The 23047-nt window shown below is 39.3% G+C and overlaps 2 protein-coding genes across 23 annotated transcripts in view; one reads left to right on the top strand and one right to left on the bottom strand.

The window, feature by feature from the left end:
* The first annotated feature begins 747 nt into the window (after positions 1–747).
* On the top strand, positions 748–3703 carry LOC112460603 (cytochrome b5-related protein-like). The gene is made up of 5 exons (XM_025025364.1): positions 748–1136; positions 1466–1733; positions 1963–2254; positions 2432–2647; positions 3027–3703. Exons 1-5 carry the CDS (start codon positions 909–911, stop codon positions 3301–3303), a joined length of 1281 nt encoding a protein of 426 aa, XP_024881132.1. The 5' UTR covers positions 748–908; the 3' UTR covers positions 3304–3703.
* A 400-nt stretch (positions 3704–4103) lies between these two features.
* The window catches only part of LOC112460608 (myosin heavy chain, muscle), a 51206-nt gene continuing 32262 nt past the window's right edge, over positions 4104–23047 (bottom strand). For 16 of the 22 annotated variants that reach the window (XM_025025381.1, XM_025025383.1, XM_025025375.1 and 13 more), the window contains 12 exons: positions 22213–22476; positions 18767–18976; positions 13102–13475; positions 12588–12816; positions 11718–12001; positions 10598–10676; positions 9333–10062; positions 8854–9215; positions 8327–8722; positions 7889–8233; positions 7404–7652; positions 4104–5136 (listed from right to left, as the gene is read on the bottom strand). In XM_025025381.1, the coding sequence (XP_024881149.1) occupies positions 5044–5136; positions 7404–7652; positions 7889–8233; positions 8327–8722; positions 8854–9215; positions 9333–10062; positions 10598–10676; positions 11718–12001; positions 12588–12816; positions 13102–13475; positions 18767–18976; positions 22213–22476 (3615 nt within the window). In that variant the 3' untranslated portion in view covers positions 4104–5043. Of the gene's footprint in view, positions 5137–6569; positions 6635–7403; positions 7653–7888; positions 8234–8326; positions 8723–8853; positions 9216–9332; positions 10063–10597; positions 10677–11717; positions 12002–12587; positions 12817–13101; positions 13476–18766; positions 18977–22212; positions 22477–23047 lie in introns of all 22 variants that reach the window. The other 6 variants (XM_025025370.1, XM_025025371.1, XM_025025373.1 and 3 more) reach the window with 2 other exon arrangements.

Genomic DNA, 23047 nt, shown 5'->3' on the forward strand with positions numbered 1-23047 from the left:
CCAGTCGCCGAACAAACATCTCCCTCTCAGAAGCCGTACATCTTCGCACTGATAAACATCACGTATTCAAAAATACGAAATTATAATATCAAACTTCGTCGAATGACCACTTATGAAAGTTGTCCACTTCTCTTCTATATGCTTTTTGAATTCTATTCATAGAGTTTCTCTCTTTATAGTTACCACTAAGTCTGGTTAGAAATTTACATTATCATTTGCTAAACACAGGACATTTTACATTTGGACTTACATTGGTGCTCTCTAACGAGGATGGCGGCTGCTCGAATTATCTGCGAAGGATTTCTACCATTTCACTATTAGACTTCTCCAAAAAAAATTTTCGATTAGGTTTTAATTTTTAACCTTCGACTTAAATTTAAGTTTTAATTTTAATCATTGACTTTTTGACTTACCGTGTTTGACTTCGATCTTAACTTAATATATACTTATTTTAACGCTTTCAATGTAATCTTCAATATTTTATTATTATTTTTATTATTTTTGTATTGTTCTTAAATAATCTGAAGATGACAAATTGTAAGTATGGTCGAAAGGTTAGCTTACTTTAGAATAAACAAATTGCTTAAATTATAAAATTTTCTTTTTAACACCTTACTAACGCTCGATAACTGGTAATTGGCCGTTTCTTCTCCACAAAATCACGAAATTGAAATTGAAGATTTTGATTAAAACCAAAATTTAAAAAGAGTAAAGATTGAAATATTATAAAAAAATTGAAGAAAAAGTTTATAGAAGATTAGATATAAATTATAGATGTAAATCAACGTTATTACCTACGTGTTATTATTACCTACGTGTAAAAGTTAATTGTGATAAATCCATCATTCACCAGAAGTACCAAACTTTTGTGTCTTATTTATTTAGACGAGGTCAAGAAAACTTTTAACATGTCGAAAACTAGCACGGTACCCGGCTTAGCTTACCTGCCAGCGAGAGATATGACGGCAGCAACCGCGGCGGGTTTTCTCGAGGCTAGGAGAAAAATCGACGGTGCAGAAGGATTGTGGAGAATCGGAAATAAGCTTTACGATTTGGAAACCTTCGCGAAATCGCATCCAGGTGGAGCTGAATGGATTCGGCTCACGAAAGGGACCGATATCACCGAATTATTCGAGGTACTTATTAAATCAAAGTTAGAATTAACAATTTATTATCAGTCAATTTTTTGCTTGGAAGCATCAATCATCTTTTAATCCGTACTTTTATATATAGATTATTATTATCATTTTTTTTGAGCATTTTTATGAATATTTTTCCATAACTTTATATTTATATGTATGTATATGTATTAAATAACGAAGTATGTGTGTCTTTACTATTTACATATATCACCCTATTTCTTTTCACGGTTGCCTTGAAAATTTTCGGGTCTGTCGCTACGATTTTCGTGTAGGTAAATTCGAAGGCAACTTTAAATTTTATAACAGTCAATTCTATCACTTAGAGTCACCACATCACTGACAAAGCCGAACGACTGCTGCCAAAATTCTACGTCCGTGAAGCTACGTGTCCGCGATCGGTGTCCCTGACCTTTCTCCCGGACGGCTTCTATCGCACATTCAAGAGACGGGCGGCCGAGGCTTTGAAAAACGTCAATTTCCATAAACCGTCCACGACGACGAATCTCATCACCGATTCCTTGGCGACCGCGACTTTCGCGCTGAGTCTCACGGCCGCTCTCGTCAACTCTTACGCCATTACCGTCCTAGCCAGTGAGCATTCGTGAAGTTATTTATAATTAAGATATAAATAGTTTATTAGAAAAAGAATTAAAATTATAAATAATTGAGATTAAAGATATTCGTTAATTAACAGTATAATAAAAATGAACAATAAAAATAAAATTTACGAATATATTTATTAATTAATATATCTTTGTATTAATTACAATTATTAAGAGCAAACGTATTAATCGATTGGTTTATTTGACGATAATTCTAGGCGTTTTTCTGACATGGACGACCGTCGCGGCACACAATTACTTCCACATGAGAGACAATTTTCGTATGTATTACTTCGATCTTAGCATGGTATCCTCGAAAGATTGGCGCATCACGCACGTGATGAGCCACCACATGTATACCAACACCATATGGGATTACGAGATCTACGTGTTAGAGCCATTTTTGCAGTGGATGCCTCGTAAGGATAAATCCTACTTAGCGGGAATGATAAGCAGGATTATAAGTCCCATCGTCTGGATGTTGCTGTTCGTTTCCGAAGGCTTGAAACGGTAATAAAAACTTAATTTTAACGTATATACAATAACACCCTTTCGTTGAAATTAAGAGAAAGGTTTAGCTTGTATCTTCACTTTAGATTCTTAATTTTTGCGTTTGTCGACATCGAAAAATTTACCAAATGGATTTCCAATTCTATTTGTCGTGATGAAAGATTTAATTACTTTTAGATATTACGCGGTATTCAAGGTGTACGGGGTCTTTGAGTTTCGCGATCTCGTGCCGCTCGTGCTACCTCTATCGATGTGTTTTATGGCACCTAAGATTCTCGTGGCTCTCAAGTTGTGGCTGATAATGGTGCTAATTAGTAGCGCCCTGTTCGGTCTAATTGGCTTCAATGCGGCTCATCATCACCCTAATATTTTCCACGACGGCGATACCTACAGGTTACATATATCTTACATTTTTTTTTAAGGAAACTTTTATTCCCTGAAATTATTAAAGCATTTTTTAACCGATCAGATTTATTTTGTTTTCTCTCTATTAAAAAATAATTTAAATAAAGTAAAATAGTATTAAAAAAGTAAATTAAAGGAAAAAAAAGAATATTGATTTAACTATACACTCACTTCAAACATAGATCTAACGTTAATTCAATCTCGATGTAATTTTTGCTATTTTGATTTTAATTAATTGACTTTGTTTTTAACGTCAAGCTGCTCGATATTAATTCCAATTTTAATCTCAACGTAATTTTAATTTTTTAATGGTAAAATATTTCTGAAGAATTTAGTAAATTCCTCTAATTATTGCAATGTCTCCAAGGAATGACCTGGACTGGGGTCTGCTCGAGATGGACGCCGTGCGCGACCGCGAGGTGATCGACGACTCGATCTTCCTAGCGCTCACCAACTTCGGCTCACACTCATTACACCATCTGCTGCCCACCGTGGACCATCACTATTTGCAATTATGCGTGCCTGTTTTTCTGCAAACGTGCGAGGAATTCCGCATCAGCTCGGACAAGTGGACGCAGTGGGAGCTTATGAAAAGACAATTCAGGCAGCTTACGCGAACTGACGCTAAGAAGAATCACAGGTAGAACTCAGCCTTCGGCGAAACGTGCTCTATTATAAATATTGAATTCCTAGGCACTAAGTTTCTACGCGCTTCTACGCACTTCTAAAGTTTTATGTGTCAATTTGCGACGTAAATACCTCAGGCAAATAATAATAAATATAAATGAGACGATTGAAGTAGAAACTCGTTAAATTATGCGCGTAATTTGAGATAAGTTTTACGAATTAAGTTAAAATCGTATCTACACATAAAGTAGATAAATAATTTTAAGAAAAGACAAAATTCGCGAGATTACCGTTACGCGAAGTACTTGATGCATTAAGAAGTACTTGATGCATGAAAACCAATAGTATATTGTACAACTAGTGGAAAAAGTGGTCGATTCTGAATGAGTGTAAAGTTGGTCGCACGAGCGAAGCGACCATCACACTCATTTGGGCTCGACCACTCTTCCCACGAGTGTTGTTCATACTATTTTTCTTAACAAGAGCGTGAAACAGACCGCTTTTCGCGCTTGTTTTACAATTTCATTTCTCCACTAGTTGAGAAATGGCTCCATGTTTCAACGCTTACTTCATCATTGCGAAATGGATTTTGCTCACTCAAAACAAGCGCGAAAAGCGGCCCATTTCACGCTCGCGTTAGGAAAAAATTATTTTCCACTGTTTCATACGCGGATTATATTGTACAATAAATTAAGCTGACAATTAAACAAATGAATAATTTCTTTGCGGTCACGGCGAAGATCGACACGTGACGTCCAACGAATCCTTGTCCTGGAATCGTCGAGTCTCACGGGTGGGTGATCGGCAAACGGAGCGATTTAGTTCTTATCTTTATTTATTGCTTATTTACTTTAATAAATACATACTTCGTCTCTCTTTATAAATTACAATTAAGTTTATAGGATACGATATCATTCGGATGACACGTGTAATGATACGCGCTTCTGATCAAACGTTCATCGCAACTCGCTCCTCTCGTTCTACTATGTACTCGCGAGTGATCCTTTTCCTCTTTCCACGATCTTGTTTCCAGCTCGATTTTTGCTCGGTACGTGTTATTGTGCAACTCGCGAGAGCATAAACGTTTCTGTATTTGTTGCTCTATTTTCTCCCCCCCCTTTTTCGTCTTCTGTGTATGCGTGTGTGTAAATATTAATATATCTGTCGCGCTGGCTCTCGCCCTCTCATCATCCGCTCGCGCGCCCTCTCGCTCGATTTCTCTCTCGCTCTCACCCACTCTCACTCTCCCAGTTTCTCCCTCCCTTTCTCTCTCTCCCTTTCTCTCCCTCGACTGTCAGCTTGAGGTGGTAAAAAAACGCACCCCTGCCTCCCCACTCTCACTCTTAATTCTCTCCTTCCCGAGCGAGCGCTGATTTTCCGCGTTTTCCCTTTTTGGCCGATTGAACAAAAAAAATTATTATCGAAAAAGATGACGAGAATTCTATGATCCGGATGTGTGATGATGTTTGATTGATCGATCGCTCGATTGCAAGATGACGATGCCGTTGAGAGCTCCGAATGAGCTCTCGAATTCGTTGCATATATATGTATATATTCGTGTCTTCGTTCGACGATGGACTCGATGAGGGCGACGATGTTCTTCCTTCTTCTCCTCCTCCTTCTCCTCTTCCTCCTCTTTCTCCTCTTTCTTCTTTTACCCATCTTCTTTATTCTCCGGATGTTTTCTGCTGTTGAATTTTTGACTTTTTTTTTGATAGTTTTTTTACTAATTATTTACGCGAACCTCGGAAGAAGCCCTACAGTTCACCATCGGGCTGCAAGTCGAAGCCGGGAAAACGGCGAGGGAATGGGGGACCATCAAATTCGGGTTTAAACACAGGTCGGTGTGGCTGAAAGAAGAGAAATACAAAGCATAAACTCTCACGTGAGTCACTAAATAAATGTGAGGAGATATTCGCGCGAGGATTTTAATAGGTGCAATTTTTTTCCGGATTCGGAAAACACAGTTCAATGAAAAAAGAAGGGGAGAGAGCGAGTGACACGTTCTCTGTGTTTTTGCTCGTTTCTAATCATGATCCAACATTTCTTATTTTTTTGACCCCTTGCACTCGAAATACGCAAGTGGGATCGCGATAACGCACCAAGGGTCGTGACACCTCTATTTTGCCGCGTGATAAACACGGAATATGCATTTTTTTTTTAGAGAGGGGAGATTTATCTCAGACACTCGTAATTGGTGAGTGTTAGTTACAATTTTTTTTTTTTTTATCAGAATTAAATCGCAGTTCTTGTTGATGACGAACTGTCCGCGTGTTGTTAAATGTAAAGGTGAACAATGGCGACGTATATCGGCGAGGAAACTGGTTAACCTTTCTGGATTAAAGGAAAATTAAATTAACAAAAGCTTCACTCGAACCGGAGTGAGAGTCATCGTAAATAAAAGAAACATAATTAAATAATCAAGAAAGAAAAACACCATTTACTATCCGGACTTGTAGATAAATAAGAAATAAATTATGAGAATCTAAGAAAATCGATACGTATAATCAGCATCTTTGGTACAAATTAAAAAAAAAAGGGAAATATAGAATGTTTTACGGATAATTTCGAAGAAAATTATTCATAAAAAAAATTTCCAATTTTTATGTTGAATTAAAAATTAGGAAGTAAATATGCTAAATATTATGTTTAGAGATTAAAACTGGTATAATATATTATATAATAATTTCACGCTGTATTAAATATTAAAATTTCAAACTTATCTATATATATGTAAAAAACAATAAGTATCTCCGTGATAAATTTATCTCTTGGATTATCCATTTAATTTTCCGCTCTTACAGTTATTAATTTAATTAATACTCAATAATTACATAAATTTATTTCCTACATATTGGGGCTAATTCCGTTACTTTTTCACACACAACTGTTGTTTGCTCGGCCTCTAACTGCTCTAATTTCTACGACGTCTACTAACTCGCAAGTGAATACTGTATATACGGAGAAAAGGACGAGGTGTGCGAGTTATAAAGAGTTAATGACGATGAACAAGCTCGGGTCCCACCCGAGAGAGTGTTATCGGACACACAGGTGCAAACGAGACAGTGACGAATGCAAGAGGGAGTCTCATCTACCGCGCGTGTTCCTCTCGCGTTTCGTAAACTCTTGCTCACGTAAAACTAATAATCATACTCTCTCTCTTTTTTTTCTTTCTTTTTCTCACTTTCTCTCTTTCTCTAGCTATTCAGTCAACTATTTTGTTCTTTTTCTAAGTAATCGTCACATCCCACGCGCTTACGACACCCCACGTGCACGGACTTACATGGACCAAGCGCGGTGTGTGTGCGTCTACTCCATCGCGGAGGGCACCTTACGTTTCTGTTGCGGCTGCACACAGGAAGACACAGATGGCTAATTAGACACCATCACCTTCGATCTGTCCCCCGGACCGCTCTCCCTTAATCCCACCCCCCCGATCGAGCTTCGAGATTTATATTCACCGAGCCCACCTCTCGACCGCGCGATATCGATTTAACATTAATGCAAGCACGATCAACGATTTTTAATGACCTTTTCAGTAAGAATTTACTTTACTTCTTTATCGTAATGGCTAACGAAAACCTGAAACAATTCTTAATCTCGCAAGATGTAATATATTTTGTATTCGAAGTAGCAATATTATAAGATACAAGTTGCTAAATTAATCTCAAAGTTGAAACAATGTCAAATAAAGTAAAATTAATGAAGTAAAATCTAATTTAAAAATTAATTTACTTAAAATTAACTAAAGACTATTTCTTTGGATGAATAGATAAATATATCGATTACTTTATTTTATTATTAACAATATATCATCAATTTATAAAGAATCTAATTGTACAATATTATCAAGAAATTACCGGAAGACGTCGAAGACGATCGATCGGAATCTTCTCGAAAGATCCATTCTTAATCTTTAATTCGCAACATTATTGTTTTCCTAAGTTCTTCCATAATATCATTCATGAAATGAAGTCAATAGAGATATTCGTGAAAGATATTTAACAATAAAAGAATTAGAAAATGGAAACAAGTATGTGTTATCGCAGTTTCAACGTCGCGAATTAAAGATTAAGTTCGAGGATGATGATAAGGTTGACACGATTTAATAGCCTACCGCTGGGCTGAGTCCACGCGCGGCACTTCCGCCGCGTCCCTTGGTGCGGAACTTGGTGATCGCCTGCTCGGCGAGGTCCGCCCTTTCCTCGGCTTCCTCGAGTTCCTGCTGCGCCTTGCGGAACTTGGCGAGATTCAGCGCGGCGATCTCCTCCGCCTCCTCGATCTGCCTCTTGTACGTCTTGATCTTCTGCTGGAGCTTGTCGACCAGATCCTGCATGCGCTCGTGGTTCTTACGGTCCTCGTCCGCCTGGAAAACGAAAAAACGGAAAACGTGATCATTTCAGTAAAACTTCTTTGGAAGTAAATCAGTTAAACAAAAGTGAAATAATTAAATTTAAAAATAAAAAGTTCAGAATCTTGATTATATAAATGTTGATCCAACATCTCTTTTATCGATTATAAAAATACTAATTTATTTAGTAAAAGTGATATACGTAGATTGGACTTCCGTTTGAATAGATTTATGATAAATCGGGATTCTACCTGGAAGCTCAGCTCCTTGATACGACGCTCGGATTTGCGCAAGTTCTTCTGGGCGTCGGCGTGTCTCCTTTGTTCGCCGTCGAGCTCGTTCTCCAGCTCGCGCACGCGCTGCTCCAGCTTCTGAATAGCCTTCTTTCCGCCCTTGAGAGCGTTTGCCTCGGCCTCGTCCAAGCGCACTTGCAGTTCCTTGATCTGCGTCTCCAGGGCCTTGCGCAGCTTCTCCTGGGTCTGGGCGTGATCCTGCTCGGCGCGCAGCTCGTCGGCCAATCTGGCCGCGTCTACCATCGCCTTTTTCGCCTTCTCTTCTGAGTTCTTCGCCTCGTTCAACAACTCGTCCAAGTCGGACTAAGAGAAAGAAAGACGCAAGAAGATATACAACCCACTTATTCCTTCTGGGGAAACGTTCTATTGAATTATCGAAAAGCGATCGATACTCACGTGGAGGGTCTGCAGTTCGGCCTCAAGTTTCCTCTTGGCGCCGGAAATGGACGCGTTCTGGGCGCTCAGTTCGTTCAGCTGTTCGTGGCAGTCGGCGAGTTCCTGCTCGGCCTGGCGACGACCGCGGTCCGCCTGTTCCAGGAGAGTGCGGCTCTCCTCGAGCTCATTCTGCAGAGCGTTAGCGCGGCGCTCTGAGATGCCGAGGAGTTCCCGGGCCTCGTCGCGCGCTCTCTGCTCCTCCTCGAGCGCGGTCTGCACGTCCTTCAGCTGCTGCTGGTATCGTTTGATGTTCTTCTGTGCCTCGGCGTTCGCTTTGTTCGCGTGGTCCAGCGCGATCTCCAGCTCGTTGATGTCCGCTTCCAGCTTCTTCTTCATGCGCAGCGCCTCAGCTTTACCCTGAAAATCAAATTATATCCCAAGATCAGACGCGTCCTAATTTATTATTGTAACTTATTGTTTGTATACAATTTTTGTCCAGCAATTTCGAGAATGAGGAAATAGATTTTTCAGAAATACGTCATGCTCACCTTGGCCTCTGCTTCGAGGGAGGCTTGCATGGAGTCAAGAGCACGCTGGTGGTTCTTCCTGGTGTTTTCGAATTCCTCTTCCTTCTCTTGGATGCGGCGATCGATCTCCTGTCTGACTTGGCTGAGCTCGAGCTGGCTGCGCAGCACCTTGTTCTCCTCCTGCTCGAGAGCGGCTTCGGCCTCCTCCAGGGCTGCCTGAAGCTCGTCCTTTTCAGCCTCCAGGCGCTTCCTGGCCTTCTCGATCTCGTGAATGTTGCGGCCACCCTCGCCAATCTGGTCCAACAGATCCTTCACCTCGTCGGCAAGGTTCTTGTTCTCGCGACGCACTGCCTCCAGCTGTTCCTGGCCTTCCTCGTACGCGCCTGATTAATCAAACATCGATAATTATGAATCAATGATATAATTAATAATAGTATAATAATTTACACCCCGACAAGCATAAAACGTAAAACTAAAAAAATTAATTTATTTCTTTTTACCTCTGAGCCTGAAGAGTTCGGTGCTGTAGTTGCGGCACTCCTTTTGACTGGCGTCCAACTCGGCGGCGAGATCGTCGACTTTGAGCTTCCATTCGCCAATGATCTTGTCGAAGGCCTTCTGTTTCTTTTCGGCAGCGTTGGCGATGGCGGTTGCGCGATCCACTTCGATTTGCAGGTCCTCCACCTCGGTGGACAGCCGCTGTTTGGTCTTCTCCAGAGCAATGACCTTCTGGTTGAGAGACTCGATGGTCTCCTCGGCCTCGGCCAACCTGGCCTGCAGCTTCCTTTTTGCTTCCTCGAGCTCTTCAGCCCGGGCGACACCCTCGGACTCGTACTTGGTGCGCCAGAGTTGCGCCTCGGCGTTGGCCTTGCTGAGCTGACGCTGAAGATCGGCCTTACCCTCAGCCTCCTCCTCCACTTGCTCGCGAATGTTGTCCAGATCGTGCTCCAGATTGCGGAACTTGCCGAGCAGAGTGGCGCGCTCGCGCGACTCCTCGTCCGCGAGCCTCTTCGTGTCTTCCAATTGCGTGGTGAGCGAGATCTTGATCTTGGACAGCTGGCTGACCTGCGATTCAGCCTCTTCCAGTTGGCGCAACAAGTCGCTGTTCTCGATCGACAATTTCTTCTTCGCGGCATCGAAGTCGTTCAAAGTGCGGTTTACTTCTTCAAGTTTGCCTTGGGTCTCGTTCAGCTGGTGCTGCAGCTGCTTGACGATTTTCTCTTGGGCAGCCTGAATTTCGAAGAACATTATATCAATCGATTTTAGATCAATGCAGGTATCTTTGTAGTCTGTGAGCTCGCCTTTAGATAATTATAATTAAAAATGTAAAAATAATATCATTCTCTTCAAATATGTTGCGCCCGGATGCTTTAAATACGCAACTTCAACGTGGATTAAAGGGAGACGCAACACTATACGGATTAAATAATTCAAGATAAAATAAACAGAAATGGCTAAATGGCTTTAGACTACACAAGAAGTGTAACTTCCGTGTCTCTAAAGCTTCTTATTTTGATTTCTCAATCACAATAACGCATTAAGAAGAAATCGTCGAAAAACGAGCTCCAGTTACTTAATAACGCACACATACGAAAGCGATGCTGAGCAAGCAGAGATTATCGACTCACACGTCAGATAAATAATTCGTGAATAATCCTGGGGAGAGAGGGGAGACAATCCATAGATCTGTTTCTGCGTCTCTGCACCTAGCGGAAGCTGTTAGTCGCGTTAATCCGGATATTGTTAACGTGTGGACCGGCCTTACCTTCTCGTTGCTCAGGTGGTCGCAGGACGTGCGCAAGTCGTTCAACTCGCTATAGTACTGCACCTTCTCCTTCTCAACCCTGATCGGACACGGAAACAGTGAAGGGATTACAGATGAATGACGATAGCACGAATGATGATATTGTTTGGTTTGCATTCCGGATTGCCGGATTAAACTACCTCGCAATTCATGATTATTTTTTCACGCAGTCAGTGGAATATAAGTAACTTAATTGGCAAAGAGATAAATAAGAAATAATATAAATAATCATTATACGGAATTTACCTTTACCTCAAAATTGAATTAAAGTAGGGAATTGAAATTCAATTAATTCAATTCGAATTAAAAAAATTAATTAAAATGTAATAATACGCATATTTATTTGATTAAATATTTTTAAAAGTAGAGAATATTAATCAATTTCTCTTGCAACGCAAAATTGACGAAGGGAAAAAAGGATATTTAATCCAGCATTCGTGACACAACATAACAATTCGAGCAATAAGATTCGACATTGCACAATATATTATATCTCTTCGGGGAGTAACTTCATTCTGGTAATCACATGTGTTTTTACAAATCGAAAGGATTATCGAAGGGTATTAACACCGCACAGGGTTTCGAAACTACGTTTGAAAGATGCACGAGATGAAAGAAACACTCCTGTCATTCCTTTTTTTCTTTTTCAAGTACCTTCTCCCGGGAAATCTGATCCACAAGAGCGCGCGAATTGTTCAGCTCAGCGTGGATGTCGTGTCGGCCCTTTTCGGCTCTATTAAAATATTATATTATAATCCCACTGCTTTTCCATTTTCTTTTTTTTCAACAAAAGTCTAATAGTCCATTTATACCGAAAAGTCGAAATTTATATCTAATTGCCGATCTTGCCAAATCTATATATCTTATAGCGTCGTAAAATTATTTGTCATCGGCGACCGTGTGCTAAATTTTCTACTAATTGTCAAAGAGTTCAAGCTTTTTATAGCAATTCTTAACAAAATTTTCAAACCGCTTTATCCCCTATCTTCTTTTCAATATTAAATTGAAAAAAAGAAATAATTCTTTTTTTTTATTCATATTTTTTTCATTGAAAAAAAGAAAATCAGCCTGGCAAACTCACCTAGCCTTAAGTTTATTGAGAGTGTCGATTTGTTCGCCCATCTCGGCCACGGCATCGTTGTGCTTCTTGCGCAGAATGGCCAGCGAGGACTCATGCTGGATGTTGGCCTCCTCGAGGTCCCTGCGGAGTTTGCTGAGTTCAGCCTCTCGCTTCTTGTTCAGCTCGATCTGAGCGGAAGTGGCACCACCGGCCTCCTCCAGACGTTCACCGAGCTCCTCGAGCTCGCGGGCGAGATCGCTACGTTGCTTCTCGGCCTTGGCGCGTCCGCCGCGTTCCGCCTCGATCTTGAAGAAGGAAATGCACATTGTCATTTTATCATCACATAAAAGAGCATAAGACAGCAATAAACATACTTTTATAATCGAATTCTAATTAACGTCTCTTAATCATTTCTGAAAAATAATTTTCACAACACCTCCACGGAAAGTTCGACTTTCCATGCCTGTAGAGAGGGGCGAAAGTGGCCAATTTCACGCCAGGACGGCATTAGCGGGACGAAAGTAACCACTTTCCTCCCTAGGGAAAGTGGTTACTTTCGTCCCGCTATGGCGTGAAATGGCCACTCTCGCCTCTCTCTAGGCATGGAGATCGAACTTTCCGTAAAGATATTGTGAAAAATATCGTGTGCACCTCGGGGCGAAAGCTTTTACAGACTCGTGTGATTTGCCGCGTGACCTCGCCTTCGGCTCGGGCGGCAAACTTCACACTCGTCTGAAAAACGCTACTTTCGCCCCTTGGTGCACAATATACTATTCAATAACGTCCATTTAAAAATATTTAACAGATTAAAATATTTTTATACTTTTTTCCTTTTTAAGGCTGAAAACTTTGGGAAAAACACATTTTCTTGATTAATTTTGTTATACAAACCTCTTCTTCGAGTTCCTCGATGCGGGCCTGCAGCTCCTTAATCTGTTTCTGTAGTTTACCGACTAAGGATTGCTCATCCTCAAGTTTGGCAGTTAGGGACGAGAGTTCCTTGTCTTTGCGTTGGATAGTCTGTTCGAGTTCCTTCTTGTTTCTCTCGAGATCGGCAACGGCTTCCTGTGTGAGCTTCAGATCACCCTCCACCTTTCTCTTCGCCTTCTCTACGTCGGCACTGCAAATTAGATTTTAACATGTTGCATAAGTATCCTTGCTACAGTATTTCATCTTATTTCTATAAAAATATTTTATACTATTATATAGAATTAATTTCGAAAAAATTGTATTACTTAAATTAATCTATTTTTAATCCATTTTTAGTTTTCTTTCCCGAGAAAGGAACTCAAGAAGAAATTAAAGAATTTGAAAAAATTATAATTGAGTAACTGCGATTCTTGAATCTTAATCTTGCATGGTCAATTTATAATCTTAGATAATCAAACGCATCGAATTTCCTTACCGTGACTTCTTTTCACGCTCGAGAGAGTCCTCAAGCTCGTCGAGGGTCTGCTCGAGCTTAAGCTTGACCTTGTTAAGGTGGTTGACTTTGTCCTCAGCAGCCTGGAGCTCCTCGCCGGTCTTCTGATTGACCTCGCCCTGGTTCTTCTTTTCCTTATTGAGCTTATTGATGAGCTCGTCCTGGTGGGCGATCTCGTCGTTTAGGTTTCTGATTTGATGGTCTTTTGTCGCCTTATCCTGCTCGGACTTCTGCAAGTTCAATTCGAGATCCTCGATATCCTTCTTCAAGCCGGATACTTCTTGCTCGAGTTTCTTCTTGGTCTGGAAGAGATTGTTCCTCGCGTCTTCCTCTTCCTTAAATCTGTCGCTGATATCCTATGTGAGAAGTATTTGGATAAGTATCGACAATGTTTCTTTGAATATATAATAGAGCGTATTAATTATCATTAGATAATTATGTACATACATTCATAAATTTAAGAATTTTAATTATTTGTTGATATTTTTGTCGAGATTTTATTATAGTATTACCAAATTATGTTTATTATTTTTAATATTATATCTATTACTTCCATTATTTTTTATTTCATTATTCTGTTCCAAGCTCAGTATTCCATATTTTATTTTACCTATATATTTGTTTTAACATTAATATTGCCACATCTATTTTTAATATTCTATTTTCATATATTATTTTATCATATATATTCGATATATTACTTCATTTAGTATCCCGTTTATGAGTCATGAGATAATTGTAGTAACAGCTCTGCGGGCGATTTAAACTGTAGCTCGGCAGTTAGTTTATCTACTTTTTTAAAATGACATAATCTCCGGAATCTTGTTTGCCGAAGAGGTATTTGGGTCGATGACAGGTCTGCACATGGAATTTATCTCTCGCTGGAGTATCCTTTGGCGTGCGCCAAGTCCCTCGTCGAGAATGTCGAACGCATCTCTTTTCCTCTCTGCACGGCCACGCGATTAATTGGCATTGACGCACAATTACGAGACGGCCCATACCCACGGGCGCCTAATATTAGTTAATGCGGGGGCAAAAAATGTTGGCACAACATCTCGCCCGGCCGGCGCGATCAATCTCCCCGTTCATCACGTTTATCTCTTCATCGCGCGTTCCGTTTGGATTCGGCGACCCGAGTCTATATTTGCCGGCAGGAAAGTTCGGAATTTCCGCGGAACTCTTTATCGGAGTATTTTAAAAAATTCGAAAGAGATACTCCGTGAGAAACTAAACAAGAAAGACATGAAAGAAAAAAGAGTACAACAATGCTCAAGTCAATCTTGTTATCAATCGATATTCAAAGAATATTAAAACAAATAACAAATTTTCAAGAAAACAAAACATTCGCGAAATAGATAAGAGGAAAAAGAGGGAGATAGATAGATAGATAGATAGATCAACGTTATGGAAACCAGAATCATCTCTTTCTCTCTTTGTTTCTCTTTCCAAGTAAGATGATCTGGTTCAGTGCACCGGGACCATATCCCGAGCAGGTGGAAAGACGAGGTGGAAAAATCGGTGGCGACAGCGAAGAAACGACATGGTCTCGTCGACGATGATGAAGAGGCCGCGAAGGAGATACGGCTGTATGATTATGACGCACGCCTGCCTGCCTGCATGCACATGCACGCAGCATATGACGGCATATAAATATACCCTACACCTGTTACCTCCTTCGTTTTCTCTCGTCTCCGCTCCAGCGAGCTTAAAACCGCCGCCCACTTTTAATAACCTGGAATCTGGGATCTGCTAAATTTGTTGCCGTTGCCCTCTCTCGCTCTCTCATTCTCTCTCGCTTGCTCTCTCTCTCTCTCTCTCTCTCTCTCTCTCTCTCTCTCTCTCTCTCTCTCTCTCTCTCTCTCTCCTCTTTTTTTTTCTTTCTTTTTGTCTCCCGTTCTCTTTCTTTCTTCCTTCTTCCTACATCGCCTGACCGTAAATGGTGGCGTTTAACGTCGAAGCCGGCCGTAGTCTTCCGGCCACCTTTAATCATGAGAGGATCGCCCTCGACACCGACCGGGCCAATCGCGATGCACTCGATGCGAAAGCTTTTAATAGGCGCACCTTGCGATCGCGATATTAAGCTCGCTTAACGAACTAAAAGAGCCGCTCTTAATGGCTACGACGATTTGAAAGATAAATCGAAGACATAACAACTATAATTAGGGCAATTACAATAATAATCTAAAGTGCGTAAGTAAAAAATAATGAAAAGCAAAACAGAAATCGGATAAAACAAGAATAAAACAAAATTAATTATAAATAAATACAGAATATTAGCCAACTGCCAAAGGCTCGGTACGACTAATGAATCAAGCAAATTCTTCAATAAGTATTAAAAATCGCAAATACTGAACACTTTTAATAGTTTTTTTAAGTAAAATTTAAGATAGCGATTATTTCACCGTTACATTTGTCCAATAAATTATAATTTAATTTGACGCAAAGTGATTTACCAACACGTTATCACATTACTACATAATATTGCTTTTTATATCCCCCCAATCAACAACTAGCTAATTTAGAACTCATCTTTCTTATTTAATAAACATTTTTTATATTTGATTCTTTAGTACGTCACATATTTTATTTAATCGTCATTTCTATTCTAATTCTATCAAGCTGGAGTATCAAGTTGTTTGTTTGAAAACAAGGAACGGTAGACATTACGAGCCGATGACGGGCGCTGCGATGATAGGGGATGACTATGTAGTAGCCGTGATTTTAAGGATGTATTGCACCTATTTTCAAAGCGCTACCAAGTGGATAAAAATTTGTGAGAATGTTCTTTTAGTCTTCCTGATGTGCTACAAAAAAGTAGAAACGAATCCACTAAACGGTTGCTGAGATATAACGATTTTAATTTTCACTGATTTTACACGTATTCTTATGGGAAAAGACGATTTTGGCGGATAAAACAGCTAAAAAAATGTTGAAAGAGCGCTACCAATATTTTGAATTTTTTTGTACATCTAGCATACGAATAGATGAAAATATCTGCCAAGTTTCAATTGTCTTCACTACACCGTTTTAAAGAAATAAATTAATAATTAATGATAATTAATAATTAATTAATTAATAATTATTAATTATTAATTTTATTAATAATTTGACGTTATAAAGTTGAAATCAGGGTATTTTCACTGCCAAAAGTTTAGGCTCATAAATTACAAAAATCGCAAATAATACGGAAAAAACATTTATAAAGTAAAAATACTTTTCTAGGAGTAAAAATAAGACTCCTACTATCATTTGAGTATCTTACATCTAGATTTACTATGCGTTAGGCGTAGATATTCAAGTATTTCAAATTTCATGCACTTTTGTCTAAGATTGTACGTGTGAAACATCCTTAAGTGGATGTTTAAAAGGTACTGTTAAAAATAGTCAGTTTGGAATCCAGTTAAAAAGAGAGAGAGAGAAAGAGAGAGAGAGAAAGAGAGAGAAAGAGAGAGAGAGAGAGAGAGAGAGAGAGAGAGAGAGTGGGAGACAGAGAAAATCTGGAATTCTAGTCGCGATCACGACTCGTCTATTTTCTGCGAGCGCGACGCCTTCGAGAAGTTATTACCGTTGCCTTTTCTCCAGCGCGTGTTTCTGCGCGTGCTTAACAACCGGATAAAAATACTGGTGTTCACCATGCTGATGCGATCGTCCAGAATTTCGAAGACTATCAGATTTCTCCGGCGAGTATTTACGACGGGCGGGAACAATTGGAGAAATACGGCGATCGTATAGAATAAATGCGAGGAAATTTTGAGAAAATCGAGTCAGTAACGTAATTTTAAAAAAACTTTAGAGCTGTTACGAGAAAAGAGCAACTTTGAAGAAATCATTGAAAAAATTGTAAATAAATGAGACGATCGTAAAACAGTCGCAAAATTATTATTGGATATTTTATTGAACACATGGGGGGAGCTCTAATTGTTCAAAAATAAAAAACATCTGGCTTTTATCGTAAATTTTCCATCGAATAAAAGTACGAGGGATAAAAAAAATAATAATAAAACTCTTATTAATAATATCTTGATAATAATTTTTTTGGCACAATTAATTATGATAGGTCATGTTCAAAGCTGCTAGTTATTTCTTGCACAAGAAATCTGCATTCTCTTAGACGGACCTGAAGATATTCTTTTCTCTCTTTTTTAACAATTTTGAGTAAATCTTATAAATAAACTTTAAAATAGAAAGAACTTATCCATATGTTAAAATTGTTTATTAGCTCATAACCATGTCGTTCTCAGAAAATGTTAAATGCTTCTCCATGAAGAAGCACGAAAAAACATGTCGAGAAGCAACGCGCGGCGGCTGGAGTCCCTCGGAAAACATCATCCGTGGGTGAAATCGGGGAAAGATGTAACAAGGTTGCGGGTAACGGGGTATGCACCGTAATTTTAGCAGCGAAATATGACCGAACATATAAGCGTCGACCGCGTAACCGGATGAGTTGTCGTCCGCGCTCGCACGCTCGGCTCGAAGAAAAATAGCGCGTCTGACTAATTCCGCGCCTTCGCTACTTTGTCGCGCTCGCGAGCTTGCGAAATCGCGCGCCGCGCGTAACTCGAGCCGATTTAAATCACGTAAAATGTGATTCCTTCCCCCTCCCCCCTCCCCCCTAAATCGCTCTCCTTCTTTCTCTTCTCGCAAAAAGTTCTTTTACTGTTGAAAAATTGCGATCGATTCGCGACGTGACATAACTTTAACGATGAGAAAGATCTCAATCTAAATTTTTTTAAATTTCTCTCAAAGTAAACAAAGTTTTAGAATTCTGCTGTTGAGCACTTTTCTATTTGTTACGCTTATTCTAATGTTATATTTTGTCAAAAGTTACTATTAATATATTGATACTTGATATATTAATACATTTTTTTTAATATTTAATACATTTTAATTTAATTCAGAAGTTTAGTTAAACGTGATTAATAAATGTTATATAGCGACAAATTATAGTTCTATGAGATGATTCTAATTATATAGCATTTCGCCCTTCGACATCGATCCGCGCGCGACTTGCGCCACTGTGCTAATTATGCCGCTAATTATATTACTTTCTGCCCTTCGCAGTTGAGTGACTGCGGCTTGCGCCAAATAATCGAAAATAATTTCATATCGCAATTTTTATGATGATTTGGTGAAAAATTCTTTCAATACTAGCGTCTCATTCTCGTGTAATTACGATTCTACCATCTTCTTCAATAATAACAAAAATAAAATTAATGTCATTATTTTTAATCCAACAATATAATCCTCTTTATCATAAATCTTTTTAAATAAATTTTGGTTAATTAAGTTTTTAATTGGCTATCGAAGATTACAATAGGCAAGATTAAAAGAGCTGAAAATATCGCGTATTTAAACCGCTATTATCATTCTGAAAGCTTTTTAATCTCTTTTCGATATAAGTCAACATTTTATACAAAGCAAACTTTTAATATAAAAATTGAAGATAATAAACACTAATCAATTTTAGAGGAAAAAATTTTTAAGTTTGCAATAATTTAACCTAATAAGCTTTAACAGAGAAAGTTTCTCGTGACAACTTGATGCTAATAAATTTCAATAGCAAAAATCCTCAAGGTTTGATCAATTAATAATAATTGTCGTTAAAAAATTTGCTATTAAAAAATATTGACTTGAATAAAAGTCTCACCTGGAGCTGTGATTCGAGGTCGGCCTTTTGCGCGGCTAGTTTCAGAGCTTTCTCCTGGTACTCGGATAGTCCGCTCTTCTCACCCTCCAACTGGCGCAGTAGATTGGTCTTCTCGCTGAGGAGCTTGGCGTTCAGGTCCTCCAACTCTTTGCGCAGCTTCTCCTCCTTCTCGAAGGCTTCCTGCGCCTTCCTGGCTTTCTCTTCCAGCGCCTGTAACGAGGCCATTTCACCTTCGAGCCTGCCGCCGTTCACCAGCGGGGTCGAATTCTCGATCAGCACCGAGTCGCCCATTATTGATCACCCTCGGAGAAATACCGAGGGATACACGCGCGAGGAATGCACTCGATTTCGATTCTTTTTCTCGTAGGTACCCGCGGGGTTAAGGATTCTTCAAGGGAAAGAAAGAGAGAGAGAAGGAGAATCGGTCGAAGGCGGGTACGAAGGGTTCACGAAAAGCCTCGAACTTTAAGGGGGTCGACAGTTCGATGACGAAGAAAACAGCGCGTGGGGCTCGGGGGTACGACCGGTCCCTACTTACGTCTCGAGATATCGAAGAGAGGCTTCGAACACCCGCGTGAATATGGTGCGTGGTACGGGGTACGAGGGCGAGGCTTCTCCCTCTTTTGTTCGTCGGGCGGGTTCGCGTAATTTCGAAGGGGTCGGCGCGAGGTCGCGGGTCCAACTGGTCCCGGATTCGGTTGAAGCCCAACTTTTCTACCCGTGCCCGTGGTCCCTCTACCCGTGCCCGTTTCCGGCAGCCAGTAAGGAGCGAGCCGCGGCGATCTTGATCGTGGGCGTCCCCACTCCAGTGGCGCCTCGCCACTGTACGTGTAAAAATATTTATAACCGATCCGATACTACATTTCAAGGGGGGTGAGAGCAGAGAAGCCGGAGAGCGGTTTATGTCCGCGGAGGGGGGCCGGTCTTGGCCGAAATTAGAAGCGATCCGGAAGGGCCGCCCTCTCTCTCTCTCTCTCTCTCTGTCTCTCTCCAGCAATCGCCACCCCCTTTTTAGAGGCTCCAGAAGGTGCAAAGTGGATAAGTGGATCGCAAAGAGATTCGCTCGAGTGAGCGAATATCTGTGGAGATATATCGAAGCGAACGGAGAGACTTTGGTGATGTAAACTAGAAATTTTTTTTAAGTCTGTGATAACGTACTCTCTTCTTTTTCTTAGTCATCTCTATTTCTTTAATTAGATTTTATCACAAATACATATTATATCTAGAACTGAAAGTTCTATTTTTGGAAAAGTGTAACTGTAACGAAAATTTTGTTATTTTTGTCACAAATAACATATGAATTTATATATATATATAATATATAAATAATATCTCTATAAAAATAGAGATGCAACTTAAGTTCAACTATAAAAAATAAAACTAATAGAATAGAAAAATAAAATTAAAGAATAAAATTATTTAGTAATGCTATTATAAAACAATTCATAATAATAGTCGACAATACAAAGCTAACTCTTTTTACTGTTTTAGTAAGAGTTCAACGAGAGTAAAGAAACTTGAGATTGATATTAAATTTCTTCAAGAAAACCTTCGGACCAAATATTATATTTCGTTGCTGCATCTCGTATTAATGATTCAGCAGTTAAGTGACGGTATTATGACGTAAAAACGAGTAGACGAAATTAGAAGCGCCAGCATTCCGGAGAAGACGGAGCGCGATTCGAAGAATACGTGAGCAACCGTGTCTCCTGAGTCTCTCTGAAGGACGAATAATTGTATGATCCTTTTCAGAAGAGCCGAGTCTATTAATAAGTAGGCGGCTTCGGTAACATGATCGAACGTTGATTCACCGCCGGCTGCCTTTATTATGCTTCTAATTTGGAACACCAGAGCGGTATCAGTGAACTGGACTTGAGAACGGGAGCGTGCGCGGATTCCCCTAATCCTCGTTAATTCGGTTATAGAGTCGAAAATATAGATAGTTCGAGAGCGAGGAGGGGTCGGGAGATTGACAGAATTAGAAGCGTCGGCGTTCCAAAAGGGTCGAGCGAGACTTCTTTCCAAATTCTTCCCGATCGAGTGAAACCCTTTGCTACCATGCTAATATAAATTTTATAAAACTTGCTTTCTGTATAAACATACGTATTAAAAAAGTGATCAATTTGCAAAATTAAATTTTATAAATAAATTACGAAAAATAAACCGTGGATTTTGTAGATTTAAATCTGTTAAAGAAACATAAATCTAAATATTTAACGCCATAATTAATTCGCATTCTCATTAATTCAACAGAATTTCTTTTTTTAAGTTTTGCGAATTTGATAAATGTATGAATAAGACAAAGGTGTGTGGAGATTTCGACGGTTGTAAATTCAATGAAGAAATGTGGATTTAAAAACAAAAGTGTTACGGCGTATTCGAGTTATGAAAGTATTACGAGAGTAAAAAAAATATGTGGAAAAAGTTTCAATTTCGTAAAAATTCCTATTTGAAGCTGGTCGTGAGTTTGTGCGCGAATAAACCGTGAAAACGGAAAGACCAGGCGGCGGATAAATAAACGTGCGCGTCTGGAAACTGGAGCCGTTACGGTCCGCGCGAAAGAAGAAACAAATTCCACGGACGATTTTGTGCGGACGGCACTGTTAAGCACGAAGCCCAGGTCGTAAATCACTGTCAAGTCGGAGCTTTATTTTGCCAAGTTCCCGCGGTCTTTCGCGAGCTTTCGATTTTCGCGGAACGAACATTACGACTTTGCAACATGCACGAGTTCGGGATTTCTTTGAGAAGTATAATTTGATCGTCAGAGATAGTCAAAGAATAAAATTGCAGAATTAGGCATATAATTTGTAAAGTTCACTTGAAATGCAAAGTGGATCTCAAGTGGACTTTATAAATCATACTTGAAAAGAAAAAAATTAAATAAAGTTTAAATTAATTCGAGAGTCAAGATAAAGATATAATTGAGAATTGTAGCAAGTAAAATTAAGGAATAATCCAGAAATTTAAAATAAAAATAACATTTCTGCTCTGCTTAATTGAGATAAACAGTACTAAAATTTTTATTGTTTTCGCTATGATCAATTCGCAAGGTGCTGATCGAGAATCGTACATTTTATCCCCCTAAAGCTTAAAATAGATAAATTAATTTGCTGACAATATATCTGCTAAGTATACCAAATTTTTCAAAAATATATCACAATTACTCTGTTATGTAAAATTGTAAAAGATTCAAAAACAGAAAGAAAAAGAACTTTATCACAAGAATTTTTGTGCGTGTTTTTTTTATATATGTATAGAGAAAGAATTCTAATTTTTCTAATATTAATTTTTGCACTTAAACAGATAAATAATTTAGTAAAAATATCAAATAAAAAAAACAATAGTAATTGAAAAAATGTGGAGAAAAGATCGAACTATTAATTTAATTATTTTAACAATTATATCAACGAAATGACTTGTGTTGAAGATCTCGAAGAGACACTTACGGCCATCTCATCCTCGATGCGAGTGACGTTGAGCAGAGGCTTGATCTTCTGCCACAACTTCCACCACGGCCAAGTGCGGAGTTGGAGGTACTTTCTCAAGTTCCTCTGGACGACCACGAGGGCCAAGCGTTGTTCCTGAAGTTTCTTGTAGTCCTTACGGGACAGGTAACCCCTGATGTAAGCTTGCATCCAGGATACGATCTTACCGAGACGCTCGTCGCGAAGCTCCTCCATCTGACCCAGAACTCCGGCACGGAAGAATACCTATTTTTTCAGAAGCGAAGAAGGAATTAAACATTGAGAGAGAGAGAGAGAAATCGCTTGCCGTAACAGATCTTCATAGATCTATCGCGATTATCGAACGTGATAATGAAATTGACGCTGATCGATTTATAATTCGCAGTACTCAAAGACAAGTATAATAATTAATTTAAATATCTCCGACGAGAGATAATACAAATAATCAAAGTTAAAAAAACTAACAATTAAAAATTATATGTATATAATTGTCGTACATGTATAAATAATTTAGGTTTATGGATGGTTTAATTTAATTTTCATTTAATTTACGGTATCACTAAAAAGATAATCGCGGTACATCGTATCACTCAACGTCGATAAACTGGTCTTCCATGCCGCTTTTAGCTCGGAAAGAGGGTCGTTATTCGACGATAGGAGGTAGACAGAGATTGCCTCACACTTCTCGAGGGATTACACCATGCTGAAAATTGATTTGGCAAAGGTATCCTTTGTTAGCGCGTTTGATGATAGCTCGTCATTAATTTGCTCGCACGAGGCTGTAAACAGTTAATCGCCGAAGCCGCGCGGTGTTAAA

This window comes from Temnothorax curvispinosus, unplaced genomic scaffold (assembly GCF_003070985.1).
Source record: "Temnothorax curvispinosus isolate PA1 unplaced genomic scaffold, ASM307098v1 QBEX01010663.1, whole genome shotgun sequence".
Lineage (NCBI taxonomy): Eukaryota > Metazoa > Arthropoda > Insecta > Hymenoptera > Formicidae > Temnothorax > Temnothorax curvispinosus.